The sequence below is a fragment of the Miscanthus floridulus genome, chromosome 5 (assembly GCF_019320115.1).
Source record: "Miscanthus floridulus cultivar M001 chromosome 5, ASM1932011v1, whole genome shotgun sequence".
NCBI lineage: Eukaryota > Viridiplantae > Streptophyta > Magnoliopsida > Poales > Poaceae > Miscanthus > Miscanthus floridulus.
Genome location: NC_089584.1, coordinates 40,485,393 through 40,511,757, shown reverse-complemented (window position 1 = coordinate 40,511,757; position 26,365 = coordinate 40,485,393). Strand labels below are relative to the sequence as shown.

The window sequence follows — 26,365 nt, the reverse complement described above, 5'->3', positions numbered from 1 at the left end:
CCTTGAACTATGCCTACGCTTGATACCAGTACTCTGCAACACACCAATAGTAGTATGCTAAGCATGCTACTAACACCGCAAGAACAGATCCGACAAAAGATGTACTTACGTTCAAGGTCTGTGGTGACCTTGTCAGCTTTTTCCTCCACTTCCTCCTTTCCATTAAGGAGTTGGCCGATGGCCTCATGAGAAAGGTTGAGCTCCATCTCTAGGACCGCACACTATAGGAGGATACTTTACAGTGCTGAGCATCAATAGAGCAAGATCCAAGGTCATACCTTTCTGCTGGTCGGTACTATGGCTAAGCTGCCCGGCCAGCGACTGGTTCTCCACCTCCATCAGCTGGCGATTCTTCTCCAACGCTAGGACCTTCACTTCCAAATCCTCCCTATGTGGCATTTTTAGGTTAGGCATGCCTGGAGGTCATCCACTGACACCTACAGTTCTTTATCCTTCTCAAGCACCGAGGACATTTCTTCCAATTGCCACCAGCGCTGCTCGGACACCTTCATCACATTTTGCAAGAGCATATCTTCAATGACTGCATTTCGCAAGGGACACAACACAAGACCACTTTAGGCTAACCTCAATTCAGCCGATCATGGCTAATAGATCGTCCTTCAACCTCTTCATCTCTGCGCTCGCTTCCCCCTCCTCCGGCATGTCAAACTCATCGCCACATCGGATAACCATGCGGAGGACCTAAGGTGGCTGAGCGGGCTCCCAGACAATTTCTTCAACCTCTACAGTAGCTGCCGTTAGAGGGGACTTCCTTGATCACTGCTATGCTCGGACGGGGCATCCAAGCCCTATTCTTGTCAACAGCGCCACCACGGGCGTTGCTTGTTCGGCAACCACGGGCGGATCCTACGCACCACTACTTGGCACATTCGCCGCAGTCTCCGTCCCTGCTCCGGTAGGATCAGATGATGTCCCTGCCTTGGCCCACATTTCTTCATAGCCTAGCATATCCACCGGATCACCTTCGTCATGCACCCCACCTCCAAGCGATGTTGGCCCAGCAGCCAACGGCTCCTCCATGGTGGGCCCAACAGGGTCTACGACAGGCGACTGCTCTATGGCAGGGGCGATCGGGTCTGCTCTTGCTTGAACCTGCTCAGCGTCAGCATCCTCCCGCACCATCGTGCGCCGCTCGTCATCAGTGGCTGGTTGCTGTGGGTCCTCAGCTGACTCTGTGCTGTGATAAGGAAACAGCTCGTCACACAAAGACTTTGTGTTAAGGGAATATTGTAAAAACAAAAAAGGGGAAACTTACAATTGGGACTCTCACCACATGGTTCTGAACCGATGTGCCTGTCTAGAGCCACCCTGTCCTGTTCTAGAGCCAGCCGGCATCTTCATGCTTCTTTGGCTGGTGGCCTCAGCCACAACCACCGGCATCACCCATGTATTCTCGGGGACTGCGGTGGCTATCCTGGCCGTCGCTGTGGAGGTTGCCTGACCAGTCTCAGGGACTATCGCCATGGCTTCACATGTTCGCCGCCTCTCCCGTGTCTCAGCACCGGCCGACATAGCCAACGGAGGCATCTCGGCGCTCGGGGATGGAACTACTGATCTGTCATCATCAGATGAATTTGATAGAACCATCTGCCGCCTCTAGGGCTGGGCAGAACCACCAATGCTAACTAGCCCCTCCTTACCACGAGAGGACCCCGTTGTTTTCCTCCTTTTTTGATACGGCTCTTCTTCAGCTGGTTATTTCCCTCGGAGCTTCTCGTGGGCATACGATGACCGCTCATCTTCATCCGTGGCTCTGTGCTACTCCAACCCCTCTTCGTTAGCATCTGAGATGGTCTGATCTTGGGGATTGCTCGACCAGGCATCTATGTTCCTCAGCCACTCCTTCGATGGCGCCGCTGAGAAGTACACCACCCGGTCCTGCCCATGAATCTTCAAAAACACAAATGAATACATTGCACAACAAAAAAGAACAAGTAATCACCACAAGAAGACTCTTACCGCTGGCGGCGAATTTTTGACGCTAAAGGCCCTTTATTGATCCCTGATGGACAACTGACCCATGAGATTGAACAACAACGTGATCCGACACTTGACTTCATCTCGATCAATCTCCTTGGGCACCTCGTGGGTCCCATCAGTATCACCCTAGAACTCAAATCTAGGGTGTGCCCTCTCTTTATAGGGCTGGATCCGCTAGAAGGTGAAGTTTGTCGCCACAATGACTCCGTCGAGCCTCTTGCGGTTTTATCAAACCCAGGAGCTCCCTCACCTGCTCCATGCCATTCAAACTAGGCCTCTCCAACCACCGAGAGTTACTCACTGGAATCTAATCAATGTTGCATGCCACATATGGCTCCACCTACCTAATATAGAACCACCTTGAAGCCCAATTCTTCATGTTTGTGTTCAGGGGAATGGAGATGTACTGGCTCACCATCCCATCCCACAGTGGCAGATAAGCTCCCCTAACCACTCAGGAACCAGACCCTTCCTTGACTTTGAGATAGAAAAAGTGGCAGAACAGATTGAAATGGGGACGGAACCCAAGGTACGATTCACAAAGATTGATGAAAGTAGCGACATGTAAGATGGAGGGCTTAGATTGCAAAGGCTGATGTCATAATAGGCAATTAGTTCACGGAGAAAAGGATGAATCGAAACACCAAATCCATGGAAGAAGTAACCCTCGAACACTACCGGCTCATCGGTGCGGCGTGTAGGGAAATCCTCACCGGCCGCCGGATGCCACCTCGCCGTCACCCTATCAGGTAGCACGCCATGCACCACCAGGCTATTCAGCACTGCCTTACTGTTGACGGACCACACCCACTCCTCATCTCGGTGGATCCCATGGGCCGCCTTCTTCGAACTCCCGCGACTTCTCTTTGGCGCCATTGCATAGATCTAGGAGCGGAGGTTGCTTGGTGTTTGGATCTACCCTAGCGGTGGAGCGATTGTAGATTGGGAGATGTGTGTGTGAGTGAGTGTGAGAGCAAGGAAGACAATGAGTCAACGGAGAAGTGGGGAGTGTGCGCCCTGGAGTCACGATGGATTTATAACGGTTCAACCCCTGACCCTTTGCCTTCTAGGGTTTTTGGGAAACCGTGCCTACCGTGCCGCGTCCATCCCTAAATTCTTCGTGCACCACTAGGCCACTAAATGGGCCTAGTGGATCCACAACTAAAGTTGTGTCATACGTGGGCCGCCAAGCGGACTTAAGTGCTAAGCACCATTTCGCAGAACTATTTGGGAATTTTTGGAACGATTTTTTCTCTGATCTTGTTTCAAGATTTCTTCTCAATTTTCTAGCAGTCTTGGGGACAACGTGTGTACATGTCATCTCACGATAACTAAACTATTTTCGATGTTGCTTTTTCTCAGTTAAGCTGGGGACTGGTTTCCAGCTAAGCTGAGGGCTAGGTTGGCACCTAAAGACTACTGTTTTTGACCCTGGCACCACGTGAATACTTCACCTACTGTTAGGCTCGGGGACTAAGTGGGCACACTTCACCTAGTGGTGAATGTGCTTATTTCTGGGACCCTTGCTTTCCTAAGTGACTAAGTCATAAGCTCTCTGTTCAGCTCTAAGAGCCACCCTTTGAAGGCATGGATGCTAAGCATCTACTATGCACACGAGGGACTAAGTTCCTCTATGCTGACTAAGTCAGGGACGCTAAGTGTCCAACTTCGCCGTCTGAAACCTAAGTGGGTACACTTCACCTAAGGTGAAGACTTCAAAAAATTTCACTTGAACTCCTTACATCCTTCTAACAAACTTCAACTTTGAGCAAGTCCCGATTTGGCTCCCAGTAGGACTGCTCAGACAACGGTTTCAACTGCTCGGATGCATGTACAACTGCTCGGACGCATGTACAGCTGCTCGTAGGCTTCTTTCAATAGCTCGGCTCCCAGTTAAACTGGTCGAAAGCCTACTCCCGGTGGTCAGCAGCATGTTGCACAGCTCGGACAAGCTCAAAATGGTGTCGCTCAGTTGATACAAGGCGCTCGGGGACTAGCTATGAGGGTATGACCCTCGGTACCCATAGGGCCTCACATGGGCCGAGCCGCTAGGGGAGGCTAGACCCGCAAGACTACGCCATGCAGGGCACGACATAGGTCGTCGTGCGCCGTAGGACTACGTGAAGATCCTTGACCATGAAGGAAAATCTGTTCGGATATGCTAGATATCGCAATCTTTGCAATACTTGTCATGTAAACTGGTCAGGATAGATTCAACCGACATGTAACCCTACCCCCCATGCTATATAAGGCGGGTAGGGACCCCCTCGATTTCATCTCATCTCATAATACAATCCACCAAAGACACAGGACATAGGGTATTGCGTCAAGCTAACGGCCCGAACCTACCTAATCGTTGTCTCTTGTGTTCTGTGTCACCATCTAGTTCCCATCACGCGCACCTTCACCAATTCATCTACTACCGTGGGCATACCCCTCGGTAGACTGTCGGCCGTATTTTGTCGATAGGCGTGCAAAATTCACAACTTTTGGAGCTCATTTGATCGATTTTGAATATTTTTTCTCTTCTTGTTTCAAAGCTTTTTCTGAGCAGTCTGGAACTTTTGGATATGAAAAACTTCTAAGCATTTTTGTGGAACATCTGATGGAACGGTGTGGCACAGTAGTAGTGGAATAGGTGGGCTTAGGGATAGGGTTTAGGTTTTGGGGCAATCTTCAATGTCCTCCAGCCCTAAAGGGTTGCTCGAGGGTGGTGGTCAGCCCAATGGCGATGGCGGTGTGAGATGCGGTGGTAGCGGCGGTGCTGATGGCTTAGTGGTGGAGGACAACTCATGGGCGGGGTCAGTGGTGAGGGCGATCGAAAGCAACTTTAGTGAAGGGCAGGGTTGCGGCAGTAGCGACACAAGGTGGACGATGAAGTCGTCGGTGGCCTAGGCGGCGACAGGGCAGTTAGAGATGATGACTCGGTGAGGGAATAAGAAAAATGGAAAGAAGAATTCGTGTGTAACATGTATAGATGCACACGTCGAGGATTAGGCCACTCCATACGATTTTTTAAAGCGGTTTCCTCCTTTTCTTATAACTAAAAAATTAGTAAACACCTAATACATTTTTGAACCATGAAAAATATCTCTAAACTTCTAAAAACATCGAGCAATCTCCTAGAGATGGATTGTGACACGAGAAATCGAAATAAAATATCTAGAGCTCATAATAATACATCTAGAAGCTCTTAAAATTAGATTTAGGTCTAGAAAAGGGGGAAAATATAAAGAAAATTTTGAAAAAATCCTAAAACATTCATCTCAACATCTTAACACATTTGAAAACCTTTCTAGAACAAAAATATGACATGAAACAAGAACGATTGCAACATACATTAATGTCGAATGCACTCATGTTGGTTGCATCTTGTGTTTTTATGTGGAAAACTTTTAAAATGCGGTTAGATGTCGATTAGAGTAGTTTAGGAAATGTTCAAAAAAAATCAGGTTATCTTTATTCCTAAAGATAAATCTAAATTTTGAAAGTTTCTAGAGATATTTTCATGATCTATAATTATTTTATTTGAATTTATCATGTTCTAATCTATCTTTAGAACTTTTCTTGGAATTTTTAGAAGGTTAAAAAAAAATTCGTGGTGTAAATCCTTATTCGTTGTTTACCAAATTCTTTTCATTTAAAAAGATAAAGCCACATTGAAACTATTTCTAACTGGGAAAGTGAGGTAATTTAAATGGTTTTTAGAGTTCAAGGATATAGTTTATCTGATCTTAGCGTTCGAGTAGAAAACCTGACTCAGGCGATACTTCTTCAAGATTGGTATAAAAAGGATTTTTCCATAGCGAAATAAGTAGAGTTGAAGAGGCCGGTCTAGGCCCAAGAGCCCAGGAGGCTACAACCTGGGCCTAAAGACCGAAAGGAGATACTAAGGATACATACTCTCATGCTTCCCAGTTTCAATCTGAATCTGCATCTTGCATTACATCCTGCGTCTGCAAATAAATCCTTCACAGTATACCTGCCTCGACAGTCTGCACATTGTGCACTAACACTACCAGAAATGGGAATCCGTGTTGCCGCATCGTGAGGATTCCAATTGTTCAAACATAAAACTAAACTCCTCGATGAATAAAGACATCGTGAGGATTCTACTTGTATGTGGTTGCCCCCAGGTCCAGTTTCTCAGTTCTTCTCGGGTGCATGGTGGATCTGTTAGACCTGTGAGGACCTATTTGCAACCTGCATGTGGATCAAGCAGCTGCTCTTTGCCTTAACAATCAGCCAGTAAACGAGGTAGCATGGGAAATGAAGCGATGCCATGGCCAAATACCTGCATGCAGATTTCTGATTATCGCAAATTCGCAATGAAAACAAACACAAATGTCGAAAATGTGTATTCAGGAAAACTGATTGATGTGGCGCCGTACCACAGTGGTGCCAAGGATGATTCAGGACGGAGGAAAGGGTAAGTCCACCTGCACAAATGCGCATAGATATGTAGGGTGAAAGCACTGGTGGTTAGCCTCGATTTGTATAGCAAACAATCAATAGAAGCACTGAGAGTCACATCTCACCATGTCATACCACAGACATGGGCGATCCACTGGATGATCACGTACAGGCACGTCCAGAGAATGAAGTATGCGATTCTGAACCAAGGGAAGGGCTAGAGGAACAGAGAAGTAGAGTCACGACAAATCCACATGGCTTTGCAAACAGTAACGAAAGACTGTTCCATCCCATCTTCACGTACCAAGGTGTTTAGTGCAGTCTCTGTCAGTAGGAACACAAGGTTGAGAGAGTGTATGCAGCCCATCACCTGAAACGATCGACCCAAGGTGTCACATTTACGCAGGTAATTTTGTTGAAGCGGTCGGAATATCAGCAAATGCTTGCAGAGCTGTTACTACTAGTACCAGGAAGAGCAAGTTCAGGAGCAATGTTTTGCAGAGATAAAATCTGTACTTTTTTTCATTTAATAGCTACTAATCTCAACGATTAGTGATGAGAACCACTCACTGCATTGAGACTGAAATGTGCTGACAACGTGAATGGTACTATCAAGCCCCAGAAGACCGCATCCGTCAGGACAACCGCACCGGCACTGACCTGCAACAGGGACGAACGATCAGATTGCTTAATGACAAACACTTTGTTTCTGTGAAGAAACAGGCACGTATGTTAATGATGTCAGACGCTTGGTTCTGCAGCAAACGTGATAGACAGGAGCACCAACTGATATGCCAAGTAGCAGAGCAAGAAGCTGGACCTGGTAGCCAATTTGCATCAGCTGGAGTCTCAGTCGCCCAGCTCCCTCCCAAGCATCACCGCTTGGGTTCGGCTCGTCGCCACCGCCACAGCTGGGGCCGAGCAATCTGTCGTCGTTGCTCTCGGGATCCTCCGCGCGGTCTCGTGACGAGTAGCAGTACATCATCCGGCATCCGTACGCGGAGAACAGCGTGGCAGCCTACACACGTTTCACTCTGAGCATCAATTCAAGGCCGGCCGGCCGGCCGGAAACTTAACACGTGCCGACGTGCATGTGCGTGCTCGTGCTATGAACCCGTTGATGACACGTACCGCGAAGTAGGCGATCTCTAGCAGCAGTGTCCATCTGCAAAACGGCTCATGGGAAGAAGAACGGACGCCAATGCTGTTGTTACTACTGAACTGTACTTGCTATATCTGCAAGGGTCTATTCGAGGTAGAGAACGAGTGCACGCACTCGGTGTAGTACAGCATGATGCTGGCGTCGTAGGTCCGCAAGTCCCACGCCAGCACTGCGGCGAGCGCGACGGCGGCCGTGGCTCTGAACGCCAGCAGCCACGACGGGGGCACCCGGCTCCAGCAGCTCATCCAAGGAGGCGAAGCGGCGGCAGAGCCGTCGTCCGCGCGCGGTGGACGACGAAGCTTGTTCACCCGGAGGATCGCGCACAGGGACGCCGCGGCGGAGACTGCGACGACGGCGAAGCTGAGGAAGCACTGCCACTGCGCCATGCTGGGGTTGGGCGGCTGGTCTTTGATGACCAGTACAAGGCAAGCAGACAAGCACAGGTTAAGTAGCAATGAAGGAAGAAAGAGACTGTGAGAGAGAGAGACAGAGAGAGAGAGTTGTTTGGACTAGTGGTTAAAATTGGACCGGCAGCTGCCGTACGTGTTACTGCTTCCAGCCAGGTTGGTGACCACAGCTTGCTTCGTTCAACCTTCGCTAAACTACGGCTGCCACAAAAAAAAAATGCGGCACACGAAATCAAAGCCACAGTTTTGGCGAAGTTTAGCACAAAAATAAGTCTATGACACGTGGAACAAAGTGCAAAAAAAAATATGACGTGCCATACTTGTAGCAATGAACCAAACGACTGCCAGAAAAACTACGACATAACAAAACTATGGCGTGGAAAGTTCTGATCATCAACCAAATAGGCCCAAGTGCTCAACTTAGAGCGATTAATTTGAGAACGGGAAAAAACAACAAGGCCCAAAATGAGAAGTCCCTCGAATCTCTCCTTGGAGTCCTCTCGTTCTTGCGGATGTAGGGATGGGCATTCGATTAAACTAAAACAAATGGGTCGGTTCCTCGGCCTTTTGAAAACTTCAGTACTTGCAATTGTGAACAGATCTGTTCCTGAAAAAACTCAAGACTGAGCACTTCAGTTTCAATCTGTTGGCAAACACAGAGGAAGGAAATGGTCAGGGAAAGGGAAAAAAAGAGTAAACCACCGTGCTCGAAAGTTAGCTTTGGAATAATACGGCCCATGAGCCTAATTCAAACACAGACCACCATCAAAAGCCACAGGGCCACGGCATTTAGTAACCAGTCTGAAGATGAGGACAGCCCACTAGTCATCACTACCCACCTTTGTCAAAGGCCAAGCAGCTCAGCAAGTTTGTATTTCTCCTTTCTTTTCTTCTTTTTTGTCTTTTTTATTTTAATAATCTAACCATTATAAAAACCAAGTTGATACTCTACTCCTTCAGCCCTTCAGCCCCCCCCCCCCCCCCCCCCCCCCATTTTTTTTTTTTTTGAAAATCTCGCTTCTCGTTAAACAATCTCAAATCTGAGATTCAAACTCCCCTAATAAAACTGTGACATTTGTCATCATCTCCTATAGGTTTACTCCCACCTTCTATTTACCAGGCATCATCTCCTAGAAGTCTAGTCTCAAATTATTGGAAGGCATTTTGTGAAACGTTGTTTTGGGATGTGGCCCAGTCGACCAACTGCCAAGAATTGCAATCCTAATTTCCAGGCCTGAGTATTTAGCTCCCCATGCTTAAGATGGTGCAAAAATACGTCAACTCTACTTTCCTCCTCAATTTCCAGGCTCAAGCCACAAGACAATGAACCAAAACTAAAATTAGTAATATCTAACGCTCCCTGATCAAGATGGCGCAAAAGGAGTCGTGCATACTTAATTTCTTCCCCAGTTCTACTTATACATCCTCAGTTCTCATGTTCAAACCACAAGATAACAAAGTAATGAATCCAGCTAAAACTGGGCAAGAATAATATGGCACATATGGAATTGTGGTGTATTTAAATTCAAATGCTCATTTTTTTGAACAAAGATGCCATTCGCATTCAACCATTCAAGGGTTTCATTAAAGCTAATGTTCAAGAGTACACATAGAGTAGGATAATACAGGGTCCCAAGCAAACTTCACAGTGACGATCAAGATAACAGACACAAGAGATGTGATCCCTTGCACAAAATGAAGAACCCCTAAAGGCCAACAAACTAAGACCATCACTAATCTTACTCATGCTAAAGTGTTGTCCCACCTTCAAAATAAACTATTAACCACAACGATCATCCCTTTAACCTTGACCGACAAGTCTGCAAAATGGAGAACCTTATGTTTATCAGGCATTTGAGGTGCCTGTTCTTGATCCCTCGGCAGAGGCTGCTCCCAATGCTGCAGAAATGCATAGTTTTGAAAATAACATCAGCTGGTCAATTTCCATTGGTGAACATTCTGTTACTAACCAGCCACGAAAGCAACAAGTTGCTGGGTAACCAAATAGACAAATAACCACATAAAACAAAGAGATAAAGATCGCGAACTAATCATCAACCGCTGGATTCATAACTCTTGAGAAACCCCTCTCTTTGTAAGTATAAAATCATCATCCATGTATTATATTGTTAAGTTACTTTGACAATAAATCACAGCCAAAGAATGCATAGGTGTTAAGGATATGTAGGAGGTTGATATCTGGATGTGCAGAAGGTTGTGCAGGTTATGTCTTTTTGGTTTCTTCCCTGTTGGATACCTTAATGGCCAATCTAAATCATTTTTCAAGACAAATAGAAGACAATGAAAGCTCCTATGCATGTCTAGCCAATTTCATGAATCTGGTTCATAAAAATAAGGTTGTTAAATAGGACAGTAGAAGCATCACAGCCTTAAATGTAATTGTGATATCCCACTTTCATGAACTCATTTTGCTTGAGCACAAATACCATCATCCAAAACTTCATGACACAAAATGAAATAATAATGCCCAATCTGAATACTAGTCGGTCACAAAATAAGTGACGTTATATATCCATGTTAAAGACAGGCATGATGCATAAGTCTCTCTTACTCTTCTACTCTAGTTACCTGGAGTGCAGAAGCTCATGTAGGGGAAACTTTCATCGTAGCAACTCTCTTCGCACACCTTTGTGACACGGATGGAATTCAGATCAATAATGAAAATCCCCACACTTGTCGTCACAAAAAAAACATCAGGGCCATGTGCAAAGCCAGTCAGAACCATCGGAACAAGTGTGTCGCCATGAGCAGGAAGCAATGCCGTAAGCTTAATGACTTTGCTTGCCCATCCTGCACCATCGCTAGGGCCAGCCTTCCTCGACCACAGGTACAATCTACTTGAACGTATGTAGGCAAGTCCAAGTCCACCGTCCTCGGTAGCCATGAGCGGAGCGCGTCCCCAAAAGAAGCATTTTTCTGGCAGGACAATCAAAGATAGTTCCCGTGTGGCCAAATCATACTTGAGGACACTATCCATACACCGAAAGTAGAGCGCATTCTCTGCAAGGGCACTTGGCTCCAATCGGATCTCATCACAGAAGTGAGGAGCAGAGATATGCCGGCTCCACGAATCAGACTCCGATGAGTAGACAAGGGCACACACCGCGGACGTTTCCACGCCGTTGCCGCTGCCCACAAAGACGACCAGGAAGGGTCCGCGGTGGCAATCGAGGTGTTCACAGCCTTCGGTGGCTGCGGCGCAGAGCACGGCGGCATTCCAGGACCAAGGGTAGACGGCCCCCGGCAGAAGCACGGGCAGTTTCCTCCGTTCACCCGTGATCGGGTCCCAGACATGGAAGGCATCCTCCCAGGGCTTCCGATCCGAAGGGCCCTGGCTCTGGAGGAGGACACGGCCATGGCGCGCGTCGATCGCGCGGCTGTTGACGCGATCGGCAGGGGGCGCGTCGCTCCCGTGAGGGTGCGGCGACAGCGGACTTGCCCTTAGGCGTTTACCTTGGCTTGGGCTAAAGCGATGGGTGGTCGGTGAGGTAGAGGGTGAAATGGCCGAGTAGTGCGCATGAGCTATCGGGGAATGGTGCTGCGACGGTGGCGCGCGAGCTCGGTCGAGCTCAGCGGTGATGGCATGGTGCGTGGCGGCTTTGCTTTAGCACGGCGAGAGAGGCGAAGTGAGGCAGAGGAGCGCGAATGCGGGCGAGCGAGGGAGGGCAGCGGCGTCGTGTGGCTTTGTTGCCCATGTCGGCCTGACCGGTGGGGCCGGGGCTAGCGTACAGCCACCACGTGGCGTGCGCGGCCTGCGCCGGTCGGCCACGATGCGCGCGCGCGGCGCCGATTCAGACGCCGTTGTACCCGACTAACAGCGCGACTTCATGACTCTATAACTCCTAATCCATGGTGAATTTTTGAAAACTTCCTTAATCAAATTTGTAGAGCTAAGTGTTTACTACAAAAATGCTTAAAGGAGTTTGGCCTAATTCCCAATGGTTTTCAAACTACAAAGATCCAAAGTAGAGTACTTTGAAACTATAGTCAGCACATGACTTAGCAAAATTTCCTTTCAAAACAGCATTTTGTTGATTTTTAGCCCTATTTGACTAAGTTAGACACTAATTCAGCTCATGACCCTTAAATAAAGTTTGTTACCCTTGATGTGAACTACAACTTTTATTTTGGTCACATAGCCATGCAAACACTCTAAGGTACTGTTCAACTTTGGTCAAACTAGCATCATGAAAATAACATTTCAAAGTACACCAACACTTAGAAGCAAAATTGGTCCATGTCATGAATACAAAAGTTGTTTCATTCACCATTCTAGATGTGTCTAAGGTATATTGGTGCCCTTACAACTATTTCATACATTGGGCATACATGATTGCAAGCATAAGCATATATATAAAATCAACATTTCATGTGATAAGGTATAAGAATGAGATGAAATTTCATATGCTCATGTTCAAGAATGCTTGGATGATGCTAGTTCTCATGAAATGTAGGTGCCAAATGAAAAGCTTAACACTGTGGTGTTACAGCCCCTCCACCTTATCGGAATCTCGTCCCAAGATTTGAAAGACCTACCATTCCTCATAAAAGGCAGGATAAACCTCACGTAAATAATCCTCCCATTCCCACGTGATATCTTGTTCACTGTGGTTATTCCACACCACCTTATAGAACTTAATGACCTTGCTCCGTGTTACTCTTTTCATTTCATCTAGCACTCGGATTGGTTTCTCTTCATAAGTTAAATCCGATTGGAGCTTAATGTTGGTGGGTGCAATGGCTTCCTCAGGTATGCAAAGACATCTTTTCAACTGAGAAACATGGAAGACATTAAATATCGCACTCATCTCAGGAGGAAGTTGTAATTTGTAGGCAACCTCTCCCTTCCGTTCAATAATCTGGTACGGGCCTATTTACCTAGGCACAAGCTTCCTTTTTACTCCAAATCACCGCACTCCCTTCATGGGTGACACTTTTAAGTACACATAGTCTCCTACTTCAAAAGTTAGTGGTCTTCTTTTATCAGCATAACTCTTTTGTCTAGACTGAGCTGCTTTCATATGCTGTTGGATAATGTGTACCTGCTCTTCAGCTTCGGCGACAAAGTCAATGCCATATTATCTTCTTTCTTAGGCCTCAATCCAATTCAAGGGAGTTCTACATTTCCGACCATACAAGGCCTCAAAAGGAGCTATCTTGATACTCGCTTAATAACTATTGTTGTAGGAGAACTCGGCTAAAGGTAGTCATTTCTCCCATGAACCCTTGGAAGATATTATACAAGCTCTCAACATGTCTTCTAAGATTTGATTCACTCACTCGGTTTGTCCAGAAGTTTGTGGGTGATATGCTGAACTTCTAATTAGTTTAGTTCCCAACGCTCGGTGCAAGTGTTCCCAAAAATGAGCTATAAATTATGGTCCCCGATATGAGATTTTGGTCCTTGGTACTCCATGTAGCCTCATGATCTGGGAAACATACAGTTCGGCGTACTTTCCAACTAGATATGTTGTGTTAACTAGTACAAAATGTGCTGACTTGGTAAGGCGATCTATAATGACCCATATAGAATCATGACCTTATTGTGTCATCGTAAGGCCTGTAATAAAGTCCATACTTATTTCCTCCCATTTCCAGCCTAGAATAGGCAACGGCTAAAGTAATTCAGCAGATTTCAAATGAATGGCCTTAACTCTACTGCAATTATCACACCTAACGACATAGGCAGTGATTTCCTTCTTCGTCTTGGTCCACCAAAAATGGCTCTTCAATTCTTGATACATTTTGCTACTACCTCGATGGATAGATAACTTGGATGAATGAGCTTTATCTAAAATTTAATTTCTAAGCTCATGGTCCTTTGGTACTACCTGTCGGTCCTCAAACCATAGCACACCTCTTTCATCCAACCTAAAATGTTTGGTTTCCTATTCTTTCATATTTCTCTTAATGTGAAATATACCTACATATGTCTTCTACAGTTCTATGATTTTGCTCTCAAGTGAACAACTGATGGTGATATTATGTAGCACCACAGGATGCAACAGATTAAATCCATCCTCCAACAAAGAATTGCAATGATACTTCTGGCTCAAGGCATCTGCTACCACATTTGCCTTGCCAAGATGATAATGCACTTTCAAGTTATAGTCCTTAATCCACTCTAACCATCAACGTTGCCTCATGTTCAGCTCAGGTTGAGTGAATATATATTTGAGATGTTTGTGATCAGTGTATATGTGACATAAGTTTCCCAACAAGTAATGTCTCCATATCTTCAATGCGTGAACCACTGCTGTGAGCTCTAAATCATGTGTAGGATAGTTGACTTCATGCTTTCTCAACTGTCGAGAAGCATAGGCAATAACTCGACCTTCTTGCATGAGCACACACCCCAAACCGGTACCCGATGCATCATAGAACACATCGAAAGGCTTTTTAATGTCAGGTTGTGCTAGAACAAGAGCTATAGTTAGCAATGTCCATAGGGTGTGAAAAGTGGCTTCACACTCTGGCATCCAACTAAACTTTTCATCCTTCTAAAGTAGTCTGGTCATGGGCTTAGCTATCTTGGAAAAATCTAGAATGAAACGATGATAGTAGCCTGCTAGCCCTAGAAAACTCCAAACTTCATGAACTGAATTAGGGCCTTCCAATCCATGACATCTTGTACTTTACATGGGTCTACAAAAATTCCATCTTTAGATAAGATGTGACCAAAGAAAGGAACTTTGCTCAACCAGAATTCACATTTGCTGAACTTGGCATATAACTTATGTTCCCTCAATCTGGACAAAACAACTCTCAGATGCTATGCTTGGTTTGCCACATTTTCTGAGTAAATCAAGATATCATCGATAAACACAACTACGAACTTGTCAAGCTCGGGCATGAATATCGAATTCATCAAGTACATGAAGTAGACAGGAGCATTTGTTAGTCCAAAAGACATGACCAAATACTCGTACAAGCCGTACCTAGTGGAGAAAGTTGTTTTAGGTACATCCTCTGGCCTGATCTTAATCTGATGATAGCCTGACCTCAAATCAATCTTGGAGAATACCCTTGCTTTTGCCAACTAATCGAACAAGATATCGATACGGGGCAAAGGATACTTGTTCTTAATGGTGACTGCATTGAGCGGCCTATAATCCACACACATTCATAGGGGTTTGTTCTTCTTCCTTACAAATAAAGCTGGACATCCCCATGGAGACGAACTAGGTTGAATGTGACCTTTGTCCAACAGTTCTTGTAACTAAATTTTAAGTTTGGATAACTCATTTGGTGCCATCCTATAGGGTCTTCTCGAGATAGGTGTTGTACCTAGCACTAACTTGATCTTAAATTCCACATCCCTATCAGGCGGTAGACCAGGCAACTCATCTGGAAATACATCAGGAAATTCATAGACTACTAGAATATCACAAAGGGTAGTGGCTTGGATAGCACAAGACAAGTTATGGAGATCAAAACTTTGGGAAGTGGTACTAGAAAAGCATTACCTCCCTTTGGTTCTCTCAACATAATTGTTCTAGTGCTAGTGTTAATGAGAACCCCATGATCGCTCATCCATTTCATGCCTAAGATCACATCTATGGCTAATCCGAACAATACTATCAGATCCACTGTGTACTCCCTCTCTTGTATAGAGATGAGCACATCTCTAACTATTTGATTTGTAGAGATAGTAGCCCTAGCTGAACTTATACTATAACCACCCTTATTTACCTCAATTATTTCCTGATCATACTTAGATGCAAATGCTTGGCTCATAAATGAATGAGAAGCTCCAGAATCAAATAAAACAATGGCGGGATGTTTGTTAATAAGAAACATACTGGTGGTGACAACTTCTCCCACAGGGATTTCTTCCACAACTATATAATGCACGTATCTAGGATGTGCTTTAGGGTTTGCCTATTTCTGATTACCCTGGTTTTGATTGCTATTCTTCTTGGGATGGGGACACTCCTTGGACCAATGGCCTAGCTGATTACAGTTGAAGCATGGTTGATTGCTCCTTGGTCCTGCTGAGCTTCTTTGCCCTCCATTTCCCTTGGGTAGGGCAATGGTGAACGCCCTATGGAATGTCTTCTGGGGGTGATTGGCCTGAGCTTTTGATGGAGGAGGCATAAACTTAGGCGCTGGCAGACGAAATTGTGGCCTAGCCGCTACTAAAGCTCTAGACTGGGAAGATCCTGAGGCGCCTGCCTCAGCTGCTCTTTTGTGGCCCTTTGTTGCTGCGTGCAAATTGTTCTAGTTCTCCTCGGTCAAGGCATCACTGACAAACTCATTGTATGTGGTACACCTCGAGTTGGCCATGGTCTTCATTAGCTTGGTACCAAGGCCTCTCTTTAAGCTCTCTATTTTCTTCTCTTCTGTGTTGACAAACTCTAGGATATATCGGGAAAGATTGTTAAAAGCGTGCATGTACTCAGTGAGGGTCTTAGTCCCCTGAGTAAGTCACATGAACTCGACGGCTTTCATGCGCATTAGCCTAGGGGAATGTGATGTCCCCTAAAGGCTAACTTAAACTGCTCCCATGTGACCTGTGCGTTGTCAGGTAAAGAGGACAGGAAATGGGTCCACCATATCCCGGCGGGTCCCTGCAGTTGATGGAACGTATATTCAGCCTTGATATGCTCAGTAACCCTCAAAAGACAGAACTTCTGCTCTATCGTGTTAAGCCATTCATCCACCTGGAGTGGTTCTTCGGCCCCTTTGAAGATAGGAGGCTTGGGGTCTTGGAAATCCTTGAAAGAGTTGTATTGATTTGGCTCAGGCCCTTAATGTTGCTACCGGGCGTGAGCGGTGTTCTGCACAATGAGGCGCAGTGTATCTTCCATGGCTCTCTAATTACCTAGGAACTGTGCGAAGAATTCATTTGTAGATGGTGACGGCAGTGGTGGTAAGTCACCATCGTTGCCACCCTAGCTGGTGCCTGCTTCAGCGCGAGTGCGAGTCATCTACAAACATTGCACTCATAGCGGGACTAGAGCTATCTGCCCGCTCATCCCAGTCTTGGATCAATGCATTATGGTTGCACTGTGCCCCAACTGCTGTGGATGGATCCACCCAAGGAAAAGTACCAGCGGCACTACTGGTAAGCTCATCCCCGTGTTGCTGACAAATCCAGCTCAGCACCTCAAAAGCCACTACTTGGGTAGCTTCCCAAGGAGTTCTTCCTTCAGATTCTACCTGCCATTCCTTCCAGAAGGGTGCTTGGTTATGAGTTGGTATGGTCAGCTGTACTTCATATCATGGTTGTCTCTCTAGGTATACTTCATTCTAGTAATAGAGGTGCGGTTCGTAATACCTCGCATAATGCAAGACTCTCCAAAGTAGGGCAGGGGTACCAAACATCAATAGGAAAGTCTCACTTCCAGCTGGTGCTGCCATCTATACCAACAACATGGTGCAACTCTCATGAGACAACGTCATAATGGATAAGAGTTACATAACCGAGTAAGAAATCCATAAGGGGAGGAACAATGCAAGTGTAATAATAATGATTTATCATCATGCATGTACGTTCCATACGTCCTCACAAACTTAGGAAAATTTAAAACTTCTAATGGCATACACGGTGGCATACAAGCGTTCTCTCATATATAACGTAACTAGTCGGGCTACACGTTTTGTTGTTCGCGTACCTGCATAAGAATTTCATTTCAGCCCAACCCCACAATTATATTGTCAGAATGTAAATCTGGGCTCTAGGTTGCAAGCTAAATACTTCCATATATATACCAATATATGTATATACTTCCGTATCAAAGCTACCCAAGAGTAAATACGCCCTATATATACATATAAATATACATATATAGTCGTATCAATGCTAACCCACAATTAAATACTTTCGTATATATATGAGGCATATATACACTTCAGTATCAAAGCTAACTCTCCCCATAGACCGCATGCTCACATCTTGCGGTAATGCCACTATGATGATGAGTGGCATCTTACCTTGGGCATAGAGGCATTTGATCCATACATTACCACTCAAGTGAATGGCAGCCATACAATAGCACGCCATATGGACGACGAAATTGAAAACCCCCAAGTTAGTACTTAATTAGCCACCTGAAGTCCTTAACTGGGCATAAAGAAAAGTGATCGCTGACACACTTTAGATTCAAACTCTAGGATTTAAACACCTATATATATATAGCTATAAGTTGCTAGAAACTGGTTTGGAAAACAAAAACCTTTGTTTTAAATACACATGTGGCAATTAATGTTGAATCTTGCTACGATACCAGCTGTAGTAGAACCGACCAATTTATAAGAGCACAAGTACAATGGCAACCCGCAAGTGGTCGTACTGTCATACTTGAGCCCATATAAACCCGGTAGTCCATCGAGTACCGTGAAGGGTCTCAATTCAACCAATATACAACCAATATCGTACATAAGTCAACATACATATCACACGTTACATAATGTTCACAAATACAGATCATCCATCAGAGTATGAATTAAAGTTATTACAAACAACGTTCGGGTAAGATAGTAGCGGAAGCAAATTAAAAGTTTGAAACCAACATCTGCAACATTGTTTAAATATAGTGCCAGCTCACAATCACATTTCCACAAAAATATAAGAGATGGATTAATAAGAGATGTCTGCCTAGGTTTTACTCCTCGTCCACAACGGGACAGAAGCAGTTCTTATAATAGCCATGATAAACTGTACCATCTGCAACAATGGGAATAAAACCCTGAGTACGAGATAGTTCTCAGTTAGACTTACCCGTCATAAACCAAAAATAAAGTGACTCCAAGGATTATGCAAGGCTTTATAAGTGGAGCTAGCTTGACAACATTTTGCACAAAAAGTCACTAATTCAGCTATACATTTTATAATTCGGTCATCAAGTTAATTATAGCTATTCATCTCTAGATTAGCAACTAACCTGTGCCAAACATGTGGTATATCATTTAGTAGCATAACAATAGTAACCATAGCCGATATAATAATTCCATGTTCATCATAACCATCACTCCATAATACAGTTACTACGATGTTGGTACTAGCCAAGTTTCTCACTGTCCGAGAGAGACAGTGATTCGAATCGATTTCAACCAGCTGAGAATTTATTCCTAACACAAACCTAGGAGACTAGATCAACGGTCACCTTTGGTACAACTCAAGTACACATTTTGTGGGTTCGACCAGCGCCGCACAATCAGTGACAACCAGGTGCCAGGACGATCAGGACTACCCTACCCTTGGGCTCACTTCTAGCTCCCCGCGCATCCTTACTACCATCCAGAGTGCGCACTTTTACAGAACAGGGCCCAACCTGAGTTAAGCTACTCGGCTTCACGGTCGAAATGAGTTATCCTGTCAGCTAAGTGAGAGGCATGCGTTAATCTTGTCAGAAGCGCCCAACAACGGTACGCTCCTTAATTGGCACAGATGGATTCACATGAGTCAACCTACACATAGACTCTGCCCAACCTCTATTTACATTACCCCATGGTTCTTTTTCACGATAGCAAATATAGCCAACTGTGCTTCGGTATCCACCTATATCTCGCAGGTGACAGGAAATCACCCGACTTCTACCGGCCTAAGCATGGCTATGCATGTATTCAATCTTGGACCTACACAGGGTTAAAGGTGTATATATCTAGACAAGGTAGTTCTATGCATCAAGTGGTTTCAATTGAACTCTTATCACCTAATGCATCAAACATAAAAGGACTCAAGTGAAGTTTTGTAAAACATAGGAGACTTAGAATGCTCCGGGGCTTGCCTTTGAGGAAAGAGGTTGGCCTGTGATTCGGGCACTCAGGGAGGTCCTCAAGAGTTTGCTCCTCTCCTTCTGGAGCTACGTCATGAGGTGTCTCCTACTGTTCCTCCTCTTCTTCTTCGTTAAACTCCAAAAGAGTTATCCCCTCAGACGATCCTATATGCATGATCATGGAATAAGATATCGTGGATGCATATATAGCGACATGTATCATATGGTGGGGTATCATGAAATGCATTCTCATAGGTGTTTTCAACAGCATTGTATTAAGCTGATAACAAGTTATATCTTATTTTACTGAGTAGGTGCATATCTCTTCTCTAGTAACTAAACAAATTCACATGTAAGCAATTCTCTGGACTGCAAGACAGCCGCCAATTGTTTTGACCATAACTGGAGTTATCCACATCTAAATAATATGATTATGGAAATTCTAGAAAGCTTATGAAATTGTCTACAACTTTCTTTTAATCATATTAATGTGATTCAGCAGTTATCTAGGTCAAACAATTCAATCTTTCAGATCTGTCCAGATAGCAAGCATTTCTGACAGCAGAATTCTAACAGCTATAATTCTTAAACCATAAGGCCTATGACTATAAAAATTTAACACAAGGTAGATAAGTAAGTTATCTACAACTTTGTTATTAACAAGTTTCACAGAAAAGGTCATTATCATCATGAAATTATTATCACAACAGAAACTACACATGCAGCCATCTAAGTGCGCAGTGGCGTTCCGGCGCCGGTGTGCCGGCGTTGGCTCAATGGCCAGCGGCGTGACCAAACCCTAACACTAGACTATCCCTAACAAGTGGAAGGCATGTGCAAGATGGCTCGGTGGAGCTCGGCCATTGCGAGCGCAAGCTCGGTGGTGCTCCGGCGAGGGTGCGGCGACGGCGGACTTGCCCTTAGGCGTTTAACTTGGCTCGGGCTAAGACAATGGATGGTCGGCGAGGTGGAGGGGGAAATGGTCGAGCGGTGCACACGAGCTATAGGGGAATGGTGCTGCGATGGTGGTGCGTGAGCTAGGCGGAGCTCGGCGGCAATGGCGCGGTGCGCAGCGGCTTTGCTCTGGCACGGCAAGAGAGAGGCGAAGTGAGGCAGAGGAGCGCGAATGCGGGCGAGCAAGGGAGGGCAGCGGCGTCGCGTGGCTTTGTTCCCCACGTTGGCCTGACCGGTGGGGCCGGCGCCAGCGTACAGCCACCACGTGGCGCACACGTCCTGCGTCGGTCGGCCATGACGCGCGCGCGCGGCGCCGATTCAGACGCCATTGAACCCGACTGACAGCGCGACTTTGTGACTCTATAACTCCTAATCCATGGCGAATTTTTGAAAACTTCCTTAATCAAACTTATAGAGCTAAGTGAGTACTAAAAATTCTTAAATAAGTTTGGCCTAATTCCCAACGGTTGTCAAACTACAAAGCTCCAAAGTAAAGTACTTTGAAACTGTAGTCAGCACATGACTTAGAAAAAATTTCTAAGTTTCAAAACAGCATTTTGTTGATTTTTGTGAGCCCTATTTGACTAAGTTAGACACTGATTCAGCTCTTGACCCTTAAATAAAGTTTGTTACCCTTGATGTGAACTATAACTTTTATTTAGGTCACACAGCCATGCAAACACTCTAAGGTATTGTTCAACTTTGGTCAAACTAGCATCATGAAAATGACATTTCAAAGTACACCAACACTTAGAAGCAAAATTGGTCCATGTCATGAATACAAAAGTTGTTTCATTCACCATTCTAGATGTGTCTAAGGTATATTGGTGCCCTTACAACCATTTCATACATTGGTCATACATGATTGCAAGCATAAGCATATATATAAAATCAACATTTCATGTGATAAGGTATAAGAATGAGATGAAATTTCATATGCTCATGTTCATGAATGCTTGGATGATGCTTGTGCTCGTAAAATGCAGGTGCCAAATGCAAAGCTTAACACTGGGGTGTTACATTTATGCACCAGAAAATGCATATATAATTCCCCCTAGTTAATTAGCTATAGAATAAACTTCTAAAATACGTTACTTTTAAACCCTAACTCTTTTTTATATAAAACCACTTCTAAAATTCATCTAAAATCAAACCCTACCGTTTGCTTTTGCATTTTCTTTAGCGTATAGCGGTAGTTTTATTCGAATGATACGTCCGACAGACGACGGTAATCGTCAAGAGGACGAAGACCCGAAATTCGTAGACGTGCCAGAAGGTGACAACGACAAAGGCTAGTCCTAGATCCCCTCCCTACCATCTTGCTTTAAACCACTAAAATGCTAAAACATGACTATGAGATTATTACTATAGAGAATGAGCTCGGTTAATGCAATATGATTAAGATAAATGATTATCTTGTTATTTTATGAGCTCCACACCATGACTCGATTTGTGGATAATAACGGAACCTAAAACTTGTTAAACCTAAAACTAAACCCCGACATGGGGCAAGTAGTGGTAAACTACGGAGGTAGTTTATCATGGCAGGGATGACTGGAGAGGATTCTTGTGGGAGATACTTGCCTCGGTCACATAAGGACCGGTTCATAGTCCCTCTCGCCTAGTGAGTTATTTCGTACAGCCACATGTCTATATGGGTAGACTTGATCTCACACCTCGTTAGATAGAGGTATAATATCTACTAGGAGGCCGGTGTAGATAGTGGATTGTCAGGAGCCGATATGGGGGATAGGTTTTCTTCCATATCCAGTTAGCGTGGATGCTATGTGACCTTCCACGTTAAGCTTTTGGTTTTTAGGCCGCGTTCGAGCCATGTTTATCTTTTGTGGTGATTTGGTATCATCACGTTTAGGGGGATTTGGTATCTTCCTAGTTTTGTGTTCCAACCCCTGAGAAGTCGTAGTAGAGTTATATGGACATCTAAGGTCACAATTATATTGTCAGAATGTAAATCTGGGCTCTAGGTTGCAAGCTAAATACTTCCATATATATACCAATATATATATATACTTCCGTATCAAAGCTACCCAAGAGTAAATACGCCCTATATATACATATAAATATACATATATAGTCGTATCAATGCTAACCCACAATTAAATACTTTCGTATATATATGAGGCATATATACACTTCAGTATCAAAGCTAACTCTCCCCATAGACCGCATGCTCACATCTTGCGGTAATGCCACTATGATGATGAGTGGCATCTTACCTTGGGCATAGAGGCATTTGATCCATACATTACCACTCAAGTGAATGGCAACCATACAATAGCACGCCATATGGACGACGAAATTGAAAACCCCCAAGTTAGTACTTAATTAGCCACCTGAAGTCCTTAACTGGGCATAAAGAAAAGTGATCGCTGACACACTTTAGATTCAAACTCTAGGATTTAAACACCTATATATATAGCTATAAGTTGCTAGAAACTGGTTTGGAAAACAAAAACCTTTGTTTTAAATACACATGTGGTAATTAATGTTGAATCTTGCTACGATACCAGCTGTAGTAGAACCGACCAATTTATAAGAGCACAAGTACAATGGCAACCCGCAAGTGGTCGCACTGTCATAGTTGAGCCCATATAAACCCGGTAGTCCATCGAGTACCGTGAAGGGTCTCGATTCAACCAATATACAACCAATATCGTACATAAGTCAACATACATATCACACGTTACATAATGTTCACAAATACAGATCATCCATCAGAGTATGAATTAAAGTTATTACAAACAACGTTCGGGTAAGATAGTAGCGGAAGCAAATTAAAAGTTTGAAACCAACATCTGCAACATTGTTTAAATATAGTGCCAGCTCACAATCACATTTCCACAAAAATATAAGAGAGGGATTAATAAGAGATGTCTGCCTAGGTTTTACTCCTCGTCCACAACGGGACAGAAGCAGTTCTTATAATAGCCATGATAAACTGTACCATCTGCAACAATGGAAATAAAACCCTGAGTACGAGATAGTTCTCAGTTAGACTTACCCGTCATAAACCAAAAATAAAGTGACTCCAAGGATTATGCAAGGCTTTATAAGTGGAGCTAGCTTGACAACATTTTGCACAAAAAGTCACTAATTCAGCTATACATTTTATAATTCGGTCATCAAGTTAATTATAGCTATTCATCTCTAGATTAGCAACTAACCTGTGCCAAACATGTGGTATATCATTTAGTAGCATAACAATAGTAACCATAGCCGATATAATAATTCCATGTTCATCATAACCATCACTCCATAATACAGTTACTACGATGTTGGTACTAGCCAAGTTTCTCACTGTCCGAGAGAGACAGTGATTCGAATCGATTTCAACCAGCTGAGAATTTATTCCTAACACAAACCTAGGAGACTAGATCAACGGTCACCTTTGGTACAACTCAAGTACACATTTTGCGGGTTCGACCAGCGCCGCACAATCAGTGACAACCAGGTGCCAAGACGATCAGGACTACCCTACCCTTGGGCTCACTTCTAGCTCCCCACGCATCCTTACTACCATCCAGAGTGCGCACTTTTACAGAACAGGGCCCGACCTGAGTTAAGCTACTCGGCTTCATGGTTGGAATGAGTTATCCTGTCAGCTAAGTGAGAGGCATGCGTTAATCTTGTCAGAAGCGCCCAACAACGGTACGCTCCTTAATTGGCACAGATGGATTCACATGAGTCAACCTACACATAGACTCTGCCCGACCTCTATTTACATTACCCCATGGTTCTTTTTCACGATAGCAAATATAGCCAACTGTGCTTCGGTATCCACCTATATCTCGCAGGTGACAGGAAATCACCCGACTTCTACCGGCCTAAGCATGGCTATGCATGTATTCAATCTTGGACCTACACAGGGTTAAAGGTGTATATATCTAGACAAGGTAGTTCTATGCATCAAGTGGTTTCAATTGAACTCTTATCACCTAATGCATCAAACATAAAAGGACTCAAGTGAAGTTTTGTAAAACATAGGAGACTTAGAATGCTCCGGGGCTTGCCTTTGAGGAAAGAGGTTGGCCTGTGATTCGGGCACTCAGGGAGGTCCTCAAGAGTTTGCTCCTCTCCTTCTGGAGCTACGTCATGAGGTGTCTCCTACTGTTCCTCCTCTTCTTCTTCGTTGAACTCCAAAAGAGTTATCCCCTCAGACGATCCTATATGCATGATCATGGAATAAGATATCGTGGATGCATATATAGCGACATGTATCATATGGTGGGGTATCATGAAATGCATTCTCATAGGTGTTTTCAACAGCATTGTATTAAGCTGATAACAAGTTATATCTTATTTTACTGAGTAGGTGCATATCTCTTCTCTAGTAACTAAACAAATTCACATGTAAGCAATTCTCTGGACTGCAAGACAGCCGCCAATTGTTTTGACCATAACTGGAGTTATCCACATCTAAATAATATGATTATGGAAATTCTAGAAAGCTTATGAAATTGTCTACAACTTTCTTTTAATCATATTAATGTGATTCAGCAGTTATCTAGGTCAAACAATTCAATCTTTCAGATCTGTCCAGATAGCAAGCATTTCTGACAGCAGAATTCTAACAGCTATAATTCTTAAACCATAAGGCCTATGACTATAAAAATTTAACACAAGGTAGATAAGTAAGTTATCTACAACTTTGTTATTAACAAGTTTCACAGAAAAGGTCATTATCATCATGAAATTATTATCACAACAGAAACTACACATGCAGCCATCTAAGTGCGCAGTGGCGTTCCGGCGCCGGTGTGCCGGCGTTGGCTCAATGGCCAGCGGCGTGACCAAACCCTAACCCTAGACTATCCCTATCAAGTGGAACGCATGTGCAAGATGGCTCGGTGGAGCTCGGCCATTGCGAGCGCAAGCTCGGTGGTGCTCCGGCGAGGGTGCGGCGACGGCGGACTTGCCCTTAGGCGTTTAACTTGGCTCGGGCTAAGACAATGGATGGTCGGCGAGGTGGAGGGGGAAATGGTCGAGCGGTGCGCACGAGCTATAGGGGAATGGTGCTGCGATGGTGGTGCGTGAGCTAGGCGGAGCTCGGCGGCAATGGCGCGGTGCGCATCGGCTTTGCTCTGGCACGGCAAGAGAGAGGCGAAGTGAGGCAGAGGAGCGCGAATGCGGGCGAGCAAGGGAGGGCAGTGGCGTCGCGTGGCTTTGTTCCCCACGTTGGCCTGACCGGTGGGGCTGGCGCCAGCGTACAGCCACCACGTGGCGCACACGTCCTGCGTCGGTCGGCCATGACGCGCGCGCGCGGCGCCGATTCAGACGCCATTGAACCCGACTGACAGCGCGACTTTGTGACTCTATAACTCCTAATCCATGGCGAATTTTTGAAAACTTCCTTAATCAAACTTATAGAGCTAAGTGAGTACTAAAAATTCTTAAATAAGTTTGGCCTAATTCCCAACGGTTTTCAAACTACAAAGCTCCAAAGTAAAGTACTTTGAAACTGTAGTCAGCACATGACTTAGAAAAAATTTCTAAGTTTCAAAACAGCATTTTGTTGATTTTTGTGAGCCCTATTTGACTAAGTTAGACACTGATTCAGCTCTTGACCCTTAAATAAAGTTTGTTACCCTTGATGTGAACTATAACTTTTATTTAGGTCACACAGCCATGCAAACACTCTAAGGTATTGTTCAACTTTGGTCAAACTA

The 26,365-nt window shown here is 44.7% G+C and overlaps 2 protein-coding genes across 2 annotated transcripts; both read right to left on the bottom strand.

Annotated features, from left to right (window-relative positions):
- Positions 1 to 6,153: 6,153 nt before the first annotated feature.
- LOC136449868 (uncharacterized) lies at positions 6,154 to 7,978 on the bottom strand. Its single transcript, XM_066450087.1, has 8 exons — positions 7,691 to 7,978; positions 7,546 to 7,579; positions 7,235 to 7,432; positions 6,985 to 7,074; positions 6,719 to 6,784; positions 6,540 to 6,631; positions 6,393 to 6,440; positions 6,154 to 6,295 (listed from the first exon to the last, which is right to left on the bottom strand). The coding sequence occupies exons 1-8, from the start codon at positions 7,960 to 7,962 to the stop codon at positions 6,178 to 6,180; spliced, it is 918 nt and encodes a 305-aa protein (XP_066306184.1). The 5' UTR covers positions 7,963 to 7,978; the 3' UTR covers positions 6,154 to 6,177.
- Positions 7,979 to 9,829: 1,851 nt separating this feature from the next.
- On the bottom strand, positions 9,830 to 13,081 carry LOC136451179 (uncharacterized). The gene is made up of 3 exons (XM_066451928.1): positions 13,047 to 13,081; positions 10,573 to 11,468; positions 9,830 to 9,882 (listed from the first exon to the last, which is right to left on the bottom strand). Exons 1-3 carry the CDS (start codon positions 13,079 to 13,081, stop codon positions 9,830 to 9,832), a joined length of 984 nt encoding a protein of 327 aa, XP_066308025.1.
- Between the last annotated feature and the right edge of the window lie 13,284 nt (positions 13,082 to 26,365).